General features: G+C 35.4%; 1 protein-coding gene across 2 annotated transcripts in view; it reads right to left on the bottom strand.

The window, feature by feature from the left end:
• Window positions 1-9,289: 9,289 nt before the first annotated feature.
• Window positions 9,290-17,752, bottom strand: part of LOC109827917 (protoporphyrinogen oxidase, mitochondrial) — a 22,086-nt gene continuing 13,623 nt past the window's right edge. Inside the window, exons 11-20 of one of the 2 annotated variants that reach the window (XR_002243537.1) lie at window positions 16,912-17,047; window positions 13,852-14,034; window positions 13,065-13,139; window positions 12,101-12,224; window positions 11,884-11,992; window positions 11,692-11,766; window positions 11,488-11,594; window positions 10,896-11,015; window positions 10,563-10,674; window positions 9,290-9,434 (exon numbers count right to left, since the gene is read on the bottom strand). Coding sequence is in view for 1 of the 2 variants with exons in the window: in XM_020394938.1 (XP_020250527.1) it covers window positions 10,906-11,015; window positions 11,488-11,594; window positions 11,692-11,766; window positions 11,884-11,992; window positions 12,101-12,224; window positions 13,065-13,139; window positions 13,852-14,034; window positions 16,912-17,047 (919 nt within the window). In the remaining variant the exon portion in view is untranslated. Of the gene's footprint in view, window positions 9,435-10,562; window positions 10,675-10,713; window positions 11,016-11,487; window positions 11,595-11,691; window positions 11,767-11,883; window positions 11,993-12,100; window positions 12,225-13,064; window positions 13,140-13,851; window positions 14,035-16,911; window positions 17,048-17,752 lie in introns of those variants that run through there. The other variant, XM_020394938.1, reaches the window with a different exon arrangement.

Here is a 17,752-nt window from a genome sequence, read left to right as displayed (position 1 = left end):
TCTAGGACAGTGACATCACGACTGCTCCCGATCAGGCCTGAATTTTCTAACTCTTTAATTTGGATTTTATATTATTTCTGTTTTGACAGCAGTCTAGAAGATTAATTAAAATTTCTTGCTGTTAAGTTAATTAGTTTAAAAAAATTTACTGTTCATCGGGATTACTGTTCACCCGAATCTTCATTGTAATTACTTGTTGTATTAGTTAATTGTTTTAATTTATTGCATCTAAATTAGTTAAAAAAGAAAAAAAAATTCTGCTTCTGTACTCAATTTCTGCATTTGTCACTTTTCATATATATATAGACCAAACTACCCGAGTAAAACTTTAATCTTTTCACTTTTAGAGTTTTTGGTTAAGAGCATGTTTAATTAAGTTTCTAGTCTAGTAGTATTAATAAAATCCTTTATTTGATCAGATTACATCTACCTAGACTAGTAAACTTGAATTGGACTTATGGCAATTCCTGATCATTCAAAAAATATCAAACATGAGAAGTTCACTGGTATCAACTATAAACGGTGGGCTAATCAGATGAAATACTGGCTCACTACCTTAGGTCTTTTATCTGCTATTGACACTTCTGAGTCATCTACTAGTGGTTCTTAACCTTTGACTCCTAGCTCTTTTTCTAGCTCTATGAAACCAGAAGAAATCAACTATCATTGTTGTCATAGGATTCTTAGTGCACTTGCGGACAACCTTTATGACATATATTATGAGTTCAAAAGTGCAAAAGACCTATGGAATGCTCTTGAAGCAGAATATGGCTATGATGATGTCGGAATTATGCGTTTCACCTCATCCTCCTTCAATAAGTTCATGATGGTTGATGACAAGCCCATTAATGAACAAATTCATGAATTCTTAGATTTCCTCTGTCATTTCCAATCAAAAGAAAACACTTTTACTGACGATTATAAAGTTTCTTGTTTGATTGATAAACTTCCTCCTTCCTGGTCTAGATTTTCTGGAGATCTCCGACTCAAGCAAGAAGATCTAACCTTAACTGAAGCCCTCAAGGCTATTCGTATTGAAGACCAGCATAGGCAAAATTCCAACACCAAGAATGAAACAAAAGCTAAAGTAAACTTGGTAGAGGATAAGCCTAAATCTAAGAATTTCAAACCCAAAGGGAAGAAATTCAAGAAAAATTAACAATCTTTCAACAAATCTTTCAACAAATCCTCCTTCAAATCAAATCCCAATTCTTCCAGCCATAAGTCTGATGAGAAGTTCTGATTTGTCTATGGTAGAACCAACCACACGGCTCACAACAGTTTCTTTCGGAAGAAGGAACCGGCCAAACCTGCCCCCAAAGGAAATGGATCAAACAAAGTTAATATGATTGAAATGAGTCCAACCTCCTTCAGGTTAGCCTCTTCATCTCATATTGTAAATTCTCTAACTTCTTCCACTGATTGGTATTTGGATTCCAGAGCAAATATCCACATCTGTAATGACCGCTCTTGGTTTTCAAATTATTAGGAATCACGTGGAGAAAGCATAAGCTTAGCAGATGACTCCACTAAATCAATAATAGGAAGTGGACGTATAGAGCTCACCATGACTTCTGGGAAATCTCTTCATCTGCAAGGCGTTTATCATGTTCCTTCTCTTCGTCGCAATCTGATTAGTGAATCTCTTCTTCTTAGAGTTGGTTATAGGATTGTAAAAGAATCTAATAAATTTGTGATTACAAAGAGTAATGTTTTCATAGGAAAAGGTTTTATCTGTAATGGCCTTTTCAAACTCAATGTAATCAATTCCAGTTCTAATAAAATTTCTGAGTCTTCTGTTATTCAAATTGTTGAGTCTTGTGATGTTTGGCATGGACGACTTGAACATGTCAATTTAAAAACCTTGCAGAGAATGAGTAAATTAAACCTCATTCCTAAATCTTCTCATGATCCCTCATCTAAGCGTGAAATCTGTGTTCAAGGGAAACACACTAAAAAACCCTTCAAGTTTATAACTAGAAACTCTGAACCCCTCGAATTAATTCATAGTGATGTGTGTGACTCAAACCGAGTTCTCACCCGAGGGGGCAGGAGTTATTTTGTGACTTTTATAGACGATCACTCCAGATATTATTACACCTATCTTCTCAAAACTAAAGATGAAGTCTTAGATAGGTTTAAGATGTATAAAGCTAAATCTGAGAACCAACTTGACAGGAAGATCAAGATTCTAAGATCTAATCGTGGGAGGGAGTATACCTCAAATCATATGACTGAATATTACCAAGAACATGGTATTATTCATGAGGTTACTGCTCCCTATACACCACAGTCTAACGGGGTAGTTGAACAAAAGAATAGAACCCTAATGGACATGGTGAACTGTATGTTACTCAGTTCAGGAGCACCTGAAAATCTCTGGGGTGAAGCTCTTCTTTCTGCTTGCTTCATTCTCAATAGGATTCCCCAGAAAAATTCTGATACAACTCCTTATGAATATTGAAAGGGGAGATCTCCTAATCTGAATTTCTTCCGGGTTTGGGGTTGCTTGGCTAAAGTAGCTATTCCCGAACCTAAGAAGAGAAACATTAGTTCTAAGACTGTAGATGCTGCTTTTATTGGATATACACTAGATAGCAATGTTAACAGATTTCTAGTCATCAACTCTGAAATCAGTGACATATCCAACAATACCATCATTGAAGCAAGAGATGCAGTCTACTTTGAAAACATCTTTCCTTTCAAATCTAAAATCTCAGAAAATCCCAGATCATCCATTCCTTCTGATTTACCATCCTCCAGTTCTTCTCAACCTCTTGATATTGAACCTCAAAGAAGCAAAAGATGTTGAATCGAAAAGAATTTTGGAGAAGACTTCCTTACCTTTCTTGTTGAAGGTGATCCAAGTTCATTCCAAGAAGCAATGGATTCACCTGAATCTCCTTTCTAAAAAGAAGCCATTGATAATGAAATTAAATCTATCATGGAAAATCATACTTAGATACTCACCGACTTACCTCCAGGTTGTAAACCTATTGGTTGTAAGTGGATATTCAAGAAGAAACTCAGAGCTGATGGTTCCATAGATAAATTTAAAGCTAGATTAGTAGCTAAAGGCTATACTCAACAAAAGGGCATTGATTATTTTGATATCTATTCTCCTGTAGCCCGAATCTCAACTATCTGAGTATTATTAGCCTTTGCTGCTATCCATAAGCTAATCATACATCAGATGGATGTCAAGACTGCTTTCCTGAATGGTGATTTAGATGAAGAGATCTATATGCACCAACCTGAATGCCTCATTGCCAAGGGTCAGGAAAATAAAATCGGTAAGCTTGTTAAATCTTTGTATGGTCTTAAACAAGCTCCTAAACAATGGCACCAGAAATTTGACAACGTCATTGCACAATATGGCTTCACTGTGAATGAATACGATAAATGTGTCTATTCTAAAGTGATAAACAATGACTATGTCATTCTCTGTCTCTATGTTGATGATATCCTTATCTTTGGAACAACACTTGAATTAATTTCAAAGGTTAATGATTATCTTTCCAAAAATTTTGATATGAAAGACTTAGGTCTTGCAGACATGATACTTGGAATGAATATCTCTAGAGACACTAGAGGAATATCTTTGAGTCTTTCCCATAGCATTGATAAAATGCTAATCAAATTCAACTTTCATAACTCTAAACTTGTTTCCACACCTTATGATTCTTCTATATCCTTGAAGAAGAATGAAGGTGAACCTGTTTCCTAGCTGAAATATTCTCAGATGATTGGATCTCTTCTTTACATATCTAACTGAACCAGACCCGATATAGCTTATGCTGTAGGGAGACTGAGTCGGTATACTAGCAATCCTAGCAAAGATCATTGGACTGCCTTAGAAAGAGTATTCAAATATCTAAAAGGCACAATTGACTATTGCTTGACTTATACTGGTTACCCTGATGCTATAGAAGGGTATAGTGACGCCAACTGGGTTACGGATTCGAACAGTATAAAGTCTACATCTGGATATGTATTTCTTTTTGGTGGTGCTGCTGTATCCTGGAAATCATGTAAGCAAATAGTAATTGCTAGGAGCACCATGGAATCTGAGCTGATTGCTCTTGATACTATTTGCACAGAAGCCGAATGGTTAAAAGATTTTCTCTCTGAACTTCCTTTGGTCCCTAAACCCTCTCCTCCTATTTCCATTCACTCTGATTCTAGATCTACCATAGAGCTTCTAAAGCAAGTACATGTAAATAAAAAACATAACAGACATATTCAAATAAGATATAAGTCTGTACAATGCCTATTAGGCAAAGTTGTGATCTTGGACTTTGTAAAGTCTGAGAAAAATATTGCTGACCCTTTGACTAAGGGATTATTTAGGAGTGTAGTTCTAGATTCATCGAGGGAGATGGGGTTAAGCCCATAAATGAGGTCACTGACAGCGGCAACCCAACCCTTATTTGGAGACGTAGTCCCAATGTCGGTTCAATGTGGTAGAAACAAGCTGGACAAGTGACTCTCGTGTGGAGCATCGACCTAGATATATTTATATATCATTATGTAGCATTTACTACTACCCCTTCTATATGATGACGATGCTCTTATGATACAGCTAGCTAGGCTGAGTTTTACTCTTAATAAGTCCAACGCGTGTATTGTGGGGGGTATTAAATAAACAGCTGTAGTACCCTTTGAGGACTTACCTACGTGAGAGGAACCGTGATGGCCGCGGTTGGGGGGCAGGGCTGACCCCTAGAAACTCTCATGAGTCGATTTTTTGTGAGCATGGTCTTTAACGCTCAACCCGCTTAGCTCAATAGATGAAAACGTATTATGTGTGTTTTTATCAACACCTGATCCAAGGGGCCTAATTCAAGGCCTAGTCCATTATGTCCCTCAGGTGGCGATGAACTCACTAAGGAAAGGTTCAAAGCCGAAAGCTACCTCTCCCGAATTCACGATACGAAAGGTTGCCCAACCTATATTTATTCTGTGATTTATTTATTGATTTATTATTTTCAGTCAATATTGCCTTTTGGGGGGACTGTTGGATGTTTTGTTCATGAAAAGGCAATTTTGCCTTTGTGAATAGTCCCACATCGGAAAATGAGATGAATAGTAAAGGGTATATAATGGTTCTCTCCTTATTGGGCTTTGAATAGTATTTTGGGTTTTGTGGGCTTTACATATCTACCACACACGCGCACGCACGCCATGCCTCGCCTTGCCCGCACGCGCGCGCCATGCCGCATCGCACACATTTTTGCATCTCAAGCTTTTATTTTTGCACATTTTACACGTTCTGTAACGGCTGCATGCGGGTAACGGAAGCATGATTTGTGCGTAACGGTCTCTTAGATTTAGCGAGGGTTACACCTCTCCTCACCTATATAAGCAGGCTTGGAGCTCATTCAGAAACACACCAACGAAGAGAAGAACTTCTAAGCTCTCTTCTTTCTCTACTCTCATTACTCCAAGAAATTTCGGCTACATATTTATATTTCTATTTTTTGGGCAACCGTTTTCGTCTGAGCATAAGCTCTGTGACTCACGCCCGAGTGCAAAGGTCGGCCGATTCCGGGGTTTTTACCGCTAGGGGAGAAGGGATAAATTGCGCCAGGGCGATAGGCGGGTCCTTAATCTTCTAGGGCAGTGACATCACAACTGCTCCCGATCAGGCCTGAATTTTCTAACTCTTTAATTTGGATTTTATATTATTTCTATTTTGACAGCAGATTTTTCATATAGGGTCCTCTATAGTGTTATTTTTCCTCTCTCTTTTTTTCCTTTAATTAGTTTTAGTCTTCCTAGTCACAAGACAATTGACCAACACTTATGTTTGCTTGTACCCTAAAGCTCCCAATCTCAAGCAAGTATCATTCCAAACAAAAAACCAATCTCCTCCTTTCAAGATGGCCATTAGCCTTGCTCTTGTCCGCCTCAAATGCCTTTTGAGAGTAGAGAATGATGCCCTCAGGTGGGGGCAACCCCAAAGTGGCAGGCATTATTTCCATAATAAGCGTACGGAAAGAAGTGTGACAAAAAGATGAAGGGGTGATGATTAAGCTTGTAGTAGTGTCATATTGGGCATAATAAGGATATAGAGGATATATAAATCAATAAAGCATGAGAAAGTACACACAACAAACCTAGACTTGAAGCATAGATTGTGGATTTGGATAAGAATATTGCATGAAATCGGATGGTGAGTTGATATGTGGCAAAACAAAGGGAAGGTGAGAGGTGGTAATGATTTGCGTCATGGAAAGTAATGTGAGCACGCATGAGCTCTCTTTCTTAATGAAGTTGAACTAATGGATGGCCAAACCCACTTCACCTAAGTTTTGCCTTTATTAATCTATGAGCATTGCATTTTTAAATGGGAGCACTAAAATAATATTTGGTGGCTGTGACCTTCAAGATATATGGAGGTGGTGACGGTCAACACACAATTAATTACAAGAACCTACATACAATGAAGAGATGACAAAACGTGCGCACTCAACAAAAACTAGGATTTGAACGATGCAGAAACCGTCATCCACATGGAAATTAATGCTCCGAGGACTGATAATCCTCGGGTTTGGAAAATAGACGGTTCATGGATAAATGTATGCATCCAAGATTTCTTTTCCTGGTAACAAATTTGCCACAAATTTGCTAGTATATATTAGCTACTAAGATCAGTCTTGCCCGCATGATGTTATCTTCTCAAGGCACGACAACTGCAAAATGGTTCAATTACCGTTCTTATCACAGATATCTATCAATAATAATCTAATAAGTTAGATATAAACTAATTTTGTCATCATATTGGAAACTAGTGGAATTTGGATGATTTATACTGTAAATTAATCACAAGCATTCATATGGTTAAGTGTAATGATCTTTACAGTTTTATTACAGCTGAAATTTTGAAGTGGTTCGTTACAGGGGAAAAGGTTAGAAGCTTTACCTAGCATGGGAATTTATTGGACTCATTTTAGCAATACTTGCTCTTGGTTTATTTTTTTTTCTAGGCCCATTTGTTTACTTAATTTTACCTATATATCCAATCATTATTACTCGTAACTTTAAGCCCAATTCTCTTTTTGTATTTGTCTTTAAACCCAATTTTTTAAATACAATACTTTCATATGTGGGCCTCCTAAATTTTTTTCTTAATAGCCTTTCAGAGTTTAACTCGTTTAAGTGGGCCCCATTAAAAATTAGAAAAAATAAAGAGAGAGAACCCCCCGCCCCCTCCTCTCCCCCTCTCTCCTTCCTTTCTCTCTCTCTCTCCCACGCTCTCCTCCCTTTCTCTCACTCCATTAATACATTCTTAACAATTGAAGGTATAATTTTGGTGGATATTCTCTACTTCATTAACAATTGAATGTACAATTTTGTAATTTACTCAACTACCAAGTTTATAGCATTAATTTCTAATTTTTTTCATGACAATTATTTGACATTGTTATTTATGAATTCATAAAAATTAGTAAATTTTGTTATATTTGTTAAAATATTAGTTAAATGAGGTTTTAGTCAACCAATCATTAACTTCACATGATTATTTCACATTAGTTATTTCACATGATTATTTCACATTAATTTCTCATTATTATTCATGAATTCATAAAAATTAGTTAAATTTGTTATATTCGATGAAATTTTAGTTAAATTTGATTTTAATATAGAATGATAATCTGTAAGTATAGCATAAAATACAAGACTTGTAAGTATTGCATCATACACTGTAAGTATAACATAAAATCCTGTAAGTATAGCATGTAATCTTGTAGGTATAGTATTATACACTGTAAGTATAGCATGATATACTGTAAGTACAGCATGATATCTTTGATAAAATTTAGTTGTCTTGATTTTAGTTGTCTATCTTTGATGAAATTTTTCTTAAATTTGTTTGTTTTTGGTGACAAACATAGATAGATGAAGAAGTGTATTGTGCATTGACAGATTTTAGAGGAAATAATTACTTTTTAAAATTAAATGTCAACAAGAGTTACAAAGATTTGGCGGTTGCAGTGTAAAGTCTAATTACTTGTAGTGCAAGAACGATACAGTTGTCTTACAAAGTACCCCACACTGAAGAAATTTATGTGCGTGTATGTGATGATGATGATATCTCGATAATGTTCAATATACATCAAAGTTGCAAGGAGAATAATGTTATCATGAACGCTGAGATGAATCGAGAGATATTATTTGAGCAACAAGCTAATACTGTCCATATAATGTAATTTATACTTTTGGTATACTTTCATACTTTTACCATCAATTCTAAAATTCTTATTTTCTTTAACTCTTGTACAACTTTCTTACTGCAGGAAGGTACGAGGTGTACGATTTCCCCACCGTTGAAGTAGATTTGAATGAGCGCACATGAACTTGTCGTGAATGGCAAGTTGTCGGGCTACCTTGCAAACATGCGGCGACGGCAATTCGACAAAATAACAACATTCTTTACTCATATATTTCTCACTACTTTAGTGTGGAGACATACCGCAAATGCTACTCCTTTCCTATATACCCAATTCCTGACGATGACAAGCCGTATATAGATGATGAAAATATGGTGATTCGGTCGCCGACAACATCAATTCTTCGTAGAAGACCAAGGACAAAGTGCATTCCTTCATGATTGAATCCCCATAAAGTTAAAATATAGTAGATGTCAACAGTATGGTCACAACCGTAGAACATGTAGACAACCTATTGTAGTCTACGTAAAATATTGCAAACATGCTATACTTTTGGATGTAAGTCATGCTATACTTTTGGATGTAATACATGCTATACCTACAGGGTATCATACTATACTTACAGGATATCATACTATACTTACAGCGTATCATGCTATACTTACAGTATATCATGCTATACTTACAGCGTATCATGCTATACTTACATATTGCCTTAACACACAAAATAGCTTGAGGATTATCTACTTTCAGCGTAACAAACTGAGAACAATACTTTACATATCAATTTCCAAACATATTGCCTTTACACACAAAATAGCTTGAGGATTATCTACTTTCAATGTAACAATCTGAGAACAATACTTCACAGATCAATTTCCAAACATATTGCCTTTACACACAAAATAGCTTGAGGATTATCTACTTTCAGTGTAACAATCTGAGAACAATACTTCACAGATCAATTTCCAAACATATTGCCTTTACACACAAAATAGCTTGAGGATTATCTACTTTCAGTGTAACAATCTGAGAACAATACTTTACAGATCAATTTTCCCAAAATAGCTTGAGGATTATCTACTTTCAGTGTAACAATCTGAGAACAATACTTTACAGATCAATTTTCCAAACATATATTTATACACACAAATAGACTTTTAGATTATCTACACCACAAATAGACTTTACAAAAAAAATTGCATATCACGGTTGGCATCTAGCATCTAGGGAATATAGGTTGAGGATCACATTGATATCCTGAAATCAAAATATAAGCGGATCAAAAGAACAATAGGCTGAATATACAGTATTTCTAAGAAACCGCATACAACTTTCATTACACTTATGGAAAATATACATTCAAATAGAATATTATACATGTTTGTGTTATACCACTAGAATGTTACTTATCCAACACATATTATATTAGTATAACTTGCAAATATGGCATTGCTTATGAACAACCAAACTAGCACATACTTGTATTTTTCAATTTTTTAGCATGGTATATTTGATTACGCCAATCAAGTCATTAATTTAGCAGTTGCTTGTGCATTGTGCAAATGGTTAGTGCCTTCAAGAAAAAGATTCACATACAGATTCGTAGTGGTCCGTTTTGTTAGACCCATTAATACACTCTTTGGTCTTTACTGGGGGGCTACATGTTATTTTCTTGTGAGTCATTTCATTAATAAAAATGAAGGACATAGAAAAATGATAGTGGACATCTAAGTGTTTTCCTTAATTGAAGAAGAAAATATTCTGATGTTAGTTTTCCTTGAGGAAGAGATAATTAATCAGCATATACGCATGAGCGAATACTTAAGGGTTGTTTTGGCTTATTGATCTTGATTTTGAAAATTTGGAATTGTAAGAAATCTGAAAATTCCCAAAATTTTCAAATTAGGCAAGATTTCCAGCAAAATAAAATTCAAAACTAACATTTCCAGCAAGATTTAGAGCAAGATTTCAATCTTCGAGCAAGAGCACACCTCCACAGACTGGGACAGCGACGGGTGACGGACAACGACCAAGGCGAAGGGCGACGAGCGACAGCGACGGAGTCAGACGACGGTCTCGAGAAAAGGGGGGTTTTGGGTTTTTCAATTAGGGCTGAAAATGAAACGAGGGAAAATGAGGAGAGAGAATCGGGTTTATATGGGACTAATGAATGAGGTATTTTGGGAATTTTACCCTGTTTCTGTATAAATACAAGTGATTTAAGTATTGTATTTTTAAAATTGGGTTTAATGATAAATACAAAAAAAAATGGGTTTAAAGATACAAGTAATAATGATTGGGTTTAAAAATAAAGTAAATTTATTCCTCTATAATAATAGGAGGATCCAAGATTCACTATTCATAACAGTGAGAATCTTTTTATACCTTTTCATGATATGCATCTCTTCTTCCGAAATGGGCCTCAGTAGGCCGGGGACTAAGGAGGCAGCGCCCTACTTAAAGTGCAGTTTGACAAGAGTTTTGGCACACAGATGATCTGCACCAATTTATATTGTTTTGACATAGACAAGAAACATGAAAAATATTAGCTCTAGCATTAATCCACAAAAAGGAATATCAAAACTAGTCTTCACAAAGTAACCCAGAACGGCCGCATTTTCCCTAGAAGTATACTCAGTGTTGTCATTTCTAAGCTTACATTCGACATAATTTATGGGTAAAAATAAGCTAAATAACAATACAGTAATAATAACATACAAATCATGTCTCATGACGCGTCGTCTTTCTCCTCAGAATTGAGATAATACATTACTTGATCAGCTGCTCTGAGTCCTGATAATATTGCTTTGCCAACAGATAGTCCATCTCTATGGTTTCCTGCAAATATAGAATAAAACAATGCTTAAGCCAAATAACAATAGAGCGACCATTTATATGCCCCATTCAGTTTACAAAAATTAGAAATAATTAAGAGAATAAAAGACGTCATAGTGCATATAATAGTCGTCAATATGAAGCATTAACTATCTGCAATCTTTTTCTTTTTTAAATTAAGAGTGAGGTATCAATGTAAGGCTGTAAGCATTTTCTGCAGTGTTAAGAAGGATGTACAATTATGCACGTATAAGGGCAGAATGAGAATGTAACAAATTGCAGCAGTCAGAAAATCAAGTAAAAGAACTGAATCAGGGTCCTTTTAACATTGGAAGAATATTGATACTTTTCATCAAATGTTACATGCCATACTTCTCTATCAAAACCAGCAGAGGAGAACTGATTTATATTAAGTATAGTTTCCCCAAAAATATCTAGAGTAGATAATAATATCAAAGTTCAAGCAGTAACTTGCCTGCATAGTAAAACCCTGGAAGATTTTTCTCCATTTTGTCTATGGCTTCCATAACTAGACCATAGTCACGACCATACAAAGGAAAAGCATTCCTCCAGTAGATATGCCTGCAATGATATATCAATATCACGATTTACCACAGAAATAAAGTGAGATGGAAAAAGGATATAAGCAGAATAAATTTAGAAGAAATATTTTCGTTACTTTACAAATGTTGGTGGTCCCTCTGCACCTAACAGTTTCCTAAGGTCAGAAGTCACAACTTCTTCCAGCTTATCCCTGTATTGTTCACATTTATTATATAAAAAAGAGGAAGTGAGAAAAAAGGGTTGAGACAATATTAATCTTAAGCAGGAAATATCCAAAAAAAAAGACTCGAGCCAAGGTATCTCATACAAAGAAGCGCTAGCTAGCTCACGATTGCGACTCCCCCCAACAAAGGTCGTGTACAGGTATTGATCCTTAGGAGCTCGGTCTGGAAACATCATCGATGAAAAAAGAGTGCCTAAAAAAAGTAACTTTCACTTTATGTTGCAACTAAACCATTTAATATGAGAGAGAATCTTACAAAGAACAAACAGTTTCATTTAGCATACTTTCATAAAAGGCTTACCAAGAGTCTTAAGACCATTTTCCTGCTCCTTGGTAGGCACTAGAACTCCAAATCCCTCCAGCGGTCTCTTGACGTCTTCTTTTTTGTATGATGTGATCAGGACTGATAATGGCAGATAATTGATCTGTATAATGAAGAACATATACAATCATTTCAATGCTCTTATATGCTGTCAAGGGCCAACCAACTAGCTCAAAACTCGTGATCAAAATCGAGAATCATGAATCAGATCAAAAAGCTACACGTAAATTCCTAATACTATCTCATGTCCACAGCCAGTATTAGCTCAAATCTTGGCATATTATGTTTTGAGTAAACATAACATAAGTCTTCTCAAGGCACGTATTTCAAACTTTTGAGGTACTGTAGCAGTACATATTCTTGTACAAGAGAAGAGTTTTCCACTCCATTAGAGCTACCAGTACATGTAGCAAAAAACTCATGCCTCGAGTTGCCTCAGCGGAAAAAATGAACAGTTGTTCTGTTAGAAAACTATATCATCACAGACCCAAAAAAAAAAAAATCCTCTAAAGATAATACTGTAAATGATTGGAGATGAGAAGAGGTTGGAGGGGAAAAAGAAACAGAGGAAGAAGGGATTCCATCAACATTTTGCACTAAATACAAAAGCAATAAATTGAGAAAAGAAGGATTCATTACTCCAATTTCTTTTAGATAAGCTTAAATAACATCCCTTAAAACTAGACCTCCCTAAACAACTCTTACAAGGTCAATGAAAATTGCTTTAAAATGTTTGCTAACAGATAACAACTAGAAGAGCATAAATGATTATGAACTCGAAAATCAAAGCGAAACAAGACATCAAGATATATAATAGACTCCTACATATCACATGCTTATACGATAAAATATTAAACTAGAAGGTACTGTGTACAATATGATATGGTGCATTAAATGTAAAGTGCAGGATCCTGATATCAAACATGGGATGCATAAAAATTACCTTTGGAAAAAAGTCAAGCACAAAAGGATTTCCTCTGTTGGTGAATTTCATCTCTTGGACATTACGAAGCGGGGCCTGAACAGAAGGAAGAATGAAAACAAATTAATTGTCAAATGAAAGCTGCTGAGCAAATGAATCAACTTCAACTATGACCGCATCTTATAAGCTAATAGCAGAAAGAATTATGATAGCGACAACCACCTCAATACTGTTTGCTAGCTCATGGTTATCTACTCTCCCAAAAGATTTTATTCGAGAAGCAATCTAAATTGAACAGGTTATAGCGTAGGTCAAAAAATCATATGCCCAATGAGCATAACAGCATCAGCCCTAGCTGTGCCAAATTTCAGTGAAGTCATGCACTTGCCAGTAAGCCAAAATCAAGGCAACTTAGCAGATATGGAAATCTAACTTATCAGTGGCATAGCTTTAAAATATGCAACTATGAACAAACTACCCAAATTCTCCTAGAATAAGAAAAGAGAAAGATAATAAATTTGGTAGATAGGAATAACATATAGTTATTGGCAGAATCCTGTGGATCTTCTAATCAACCCTAAAATAAGGAATCATGACCCCCAAACTTGCTTCATATGAAGTGTTTAACATGCATAGGGCCATCAAATGAATTAATAATAATAATAATAATAAAATACTTTCTAAACCAATGTGTACCAGGTAACAGGTTATCTGATAACTAAAGCCTGTGGACTATCTAAAATTTAAAGAAAATTAACCATAAGAGACACTAGATGTTTTATTGCATCAAGCCATGAACTTCCTTTACCGTCATTATGATAGCATCAAAAGATTGGTCCAGGTCCAATTCACTGCCACCTTTTCCACTATAAGAAATTGACCAACTCTTAGATGGATATCTCCCATCAAGATCATAAGATAATGACAGCACCTTTGAATCTAGCTTCATACTATCCTTATCAAGTTTCGCACATAGCATGTTAGTTAGTGCCTGCAGATTAAGTAATACAAAAATATTATCAGGCTATGAAAAAAATTAAAACAGGAAGCCTAATATATAATCTAATTCCCCAAATAGTATGAAATACAATCTCCATATGATGGAGGTCCAGGTGCATAAGTGTTTCTAAGCCCTACCTTTTACACTATAAAACTAGGTTTTATTTGTAATGTCACTGATCCTCTATATAATGATCATACTATATGATGTCATGACCAGGAGTTTAACTAATCAAGTTTGTTCTACCAGCTATTTCAAGACCTACGCAGGAAAATCATCGAATAAAACATACTGAATGAATTTGTTTTACTGGTGCCAGCGATGTTTACCGAGATATAGTTCCACAGTGGTAAAAGAGTAAGGTTTATGATCTCCTGGCATGTTAAACAAAATACTGTAAATTTATTCTGGTCTTTATCACATTCATTTTCACCATGTCTATAGATTCACAAAGTTTTTGGTTAGAGATTGCATACTGTTGTCCTTAGTGTAAACACGGCTACCGTACAGTTTGTTTGAATAGTTTAAGTATGTGGAGTTTCATGCAAGATACACACAAAGAAAACTGACCTCATGAACAGGACAACATGACCTCAGGTTTACAAAAAAAACATTGATATTTGGGACATAATAACGTTGTATTTTGTTACTGAACCTCATCAGGCATTCCAATCCAAGAAAGATTCATGTTCAAGCTGCGAACATAGAAATAAGAATTAAAATGTAGGGTCCAGCTTTATGAAAAGAATAGAAATTAAAGAATATAAAATGTTACGAAGGCTGGCAAAGTTCCTATACAAAGTCCCTCTCAACAACAAATGAAAAAGAAAAACTAAGTTAATATCTACATGCAAGGAAAGATGAATCAATTGTTCATGGACATTGTTTTTTTTTTTTGGAAAAACTTTCCAATTCAACTCTCAATGTTGTGATACTTTATACTAAAGTACGTAGGCACATGTATAATGGATTATGGAGTTATACTGAAGAGTGAGATCAATGAGAATATAACTAACATTGTAACAAACTATTAGCAACAGTGCAGGATATTTGTGTAAATGGTGATCAGGTAGTGCATACTGTAAATGATCGAAGGGTTATAAAAACATAAATATAAATTTTATTACACAATTCTTTTGGGCAAGAAAAACTTTTCTTATAACTAGCTTAAGGGGCTGTTTGGTTCGCTATTATAAGGGGTGGAAAACTCAGAAAACCCCTCCACGTCAGATTTTTAGCCCTCCACGTCAGCTTTTTTGTTTCCGTCCATTTCTTTGTGCCGCTTTGGTTCGCTCGAATGGAAGAGGGAAAACTCTGCTGAAATTGCCGCCAACTAAGATTTTTTTCCCTCTCCGATTTCCTTCCCCAACCAAGTGAAATTGATGAAAACTCTGTCACGTCAGATTTTTTTCCCTTCTCTGCTTTGTTTACAAAAGTTTTCCTTTTTTTTCTATGCGAACCAAACACAAGAAAAATAAATACATTGGTTTCCCACCATTTTTTATGTGCGAACCAAAGCAAAACAATCTATTTCTTGGAAAAGTTTGGAAAACTCAAAACTTGTGTTTCTTTACATGGAATTGCATTTCTCTATGTCAAGGAAACGAACCAAACAGCCCCTAATAAGAAACTTTTCAATTATTTTTCAGAGGAATTGTTCAATAAAAGTTATGTTCATTTTTTATAATTCTTTAATCATTTTACATTATGTGCCACCTGACCACCATGCACATAGATGTCCTGCACTGCTGCTAATATTTTGCATATTGCAGTTGCTCTTTACATTGTCAGTTATGTCGTAATCGATCTCATTTTTTAGTATTACTCAATAATCCATTATACATAAGCATACATACTTCAGCAAAGAGAGGATTCAAATTGAAGATTGAATCTGAAAGTTTTTCCTCCCCAAAAGAATGTCCATGGAAGATTGATTTGTCCTTTTTGCATTTAAATTTTATCTTAGTTTTTCTTTGTTGTGTGTTGTTGGAGGATCTTACAATAGGAATTTTGCGAGCCTTAGTAAGAGTTTATATTCTTAATATCTATTCTTCTCATAAAAACTAGACCCTAAAGCCTAATTCTTATTTCTCTCTTCTTGCAGCTTGAGCGGGAATCTTCCCTAAACTGGAATGTCTGATGATGTTTAGCAGTGAAAGACAAAGCTGTCATTTCTCCAATGTCATTATTTTTTTTGTAAACCTGAGGTCAGATTCTAATGGTTACAAAATCAACAGGTTCTAGTAATGAACACATGCAATCACCAGTCTATGAAAATGTGCATCCATATCACATCATTTTTTCTAGCGAATTGTTTGTTTAGGAAACCTTACAAACAATGTCAATCAAATGATGAAGGTTTAAAGACTGGAGTTTTAGACCATCCTCTGTCTCCCTCTCACCCCTCATTCTCTTCACCACTCTTTCACTCTCCCTGTCTCCCTTCCTGTCTCTCTCCCCTCCACCCCAACTAAAAAAAGAACCACACCTCTTCCCTCTATGTCAAAATTCACTTTACAAAGACGCTTAAACTAAGCTGTTGACTGATTGTAGCCCAAACCAAACAAATGTGGCATATAAGTATGTAACACTCCCCTCATATTGGTATTTCAGCATGCGACTAATATCCGTCAGAAAGATAAGAGTTTGCTTGTTAATTATGAATCCTTGTATATTTCTAGAAACTAATTCTACATTAGAACAGTTGAAAACTTATTGTAAATATCCAAAAAAGGTGGTTGCACGGTTGTGTATGTATGTAGAAAAAGAGAGCCAACTGCAGTTACTGCACATACATGCAGGGAAATGGAAGGCAAATGATGTTGCATAAGCAATGGACCTAAGGGTTCAAACTCAAAATAGATTCACCTGCATTCCACCTTGAAAGGAAAATGAACCTCGTTGCTTTTTCTTTTGCAAAGAAGCTGGAGTTTTTCCTGGTGCAGTATCTTTGGATTTCGCAGATGTTCTAGATCGGATAGCCCCAATAATGATTGAACCAAACCTGGTAGCATTTAGAAGCATACAAGAATGTCTTGTAATCAGTAATCTTAATTTCAAAGTAACCACAGGAGAACACTCTCCAAAAGAAAGGAATCTACATTTTATATATATCACTTATCAATAAACTAATATCTGATATTCAATTAAAAGAATACGGTGATACATCGAGATGAGGGCAACATACCTCATCTGTCACAGGTCAAGAAAAAATCAAAATAGTTCAAAATTAAAGCTAACTTTACTGAATTATCATAATTTTCACAATGATTCACACTCTACCATTTGATCTAACTCTATCATGTTTGAGTCGGTCTGTTTCTGTTTCTAATATTAGCTGAATCAATCCAGGGTTTTGTTAATAGTTGGAATTGTGCTTCAGTTTCGAATTGGTTTCAGGGTTATTGCTAGTAATTAAGTGACTATGATTAAAAGCCATCAAGAGTGCAAGTTATCCACTTATCCTACTCATCGATCATACAAGGGGCGTTAATGGGAGAAGATTTCAAAAGGACAAGGTGGAAAGTCTGGGGATTGATGTTAGTGGAAGAAGATTTCAATGTTTAGCGTTAGTGCGAAGGGATTTTAAACCACAGGTATTTGGATTAAGTCATATCTTCATGTACTCAAAAGCCACAGTACACAGGCTTCTGGACCAAAATCCCAATTCCAAATCAGAAGCAGACCCCTAGACAAATCGTTGACCAGA

This window comes from Asparagus officinalis, unplaced genomic scaffold, assembly GCF_001876935.1.
Source record: "Asparagus officinalis unplaced genomic scaffold, Aspof.V1 AsparagusV1_Un552, whole genome shotgun sequence".
Lineage (NCBI taxonomy): Eukaryota > Viridiplantae > Streptophyta > Magnoliopsida > Asparagales > Asparagaceae > Asparagus > Asparagus officinalis.
The sequence above is the reverse complement of the archived record's forward strand: the minus strand, read 5'-3'. Positions and strand labels throughout refer to the sequence as shown.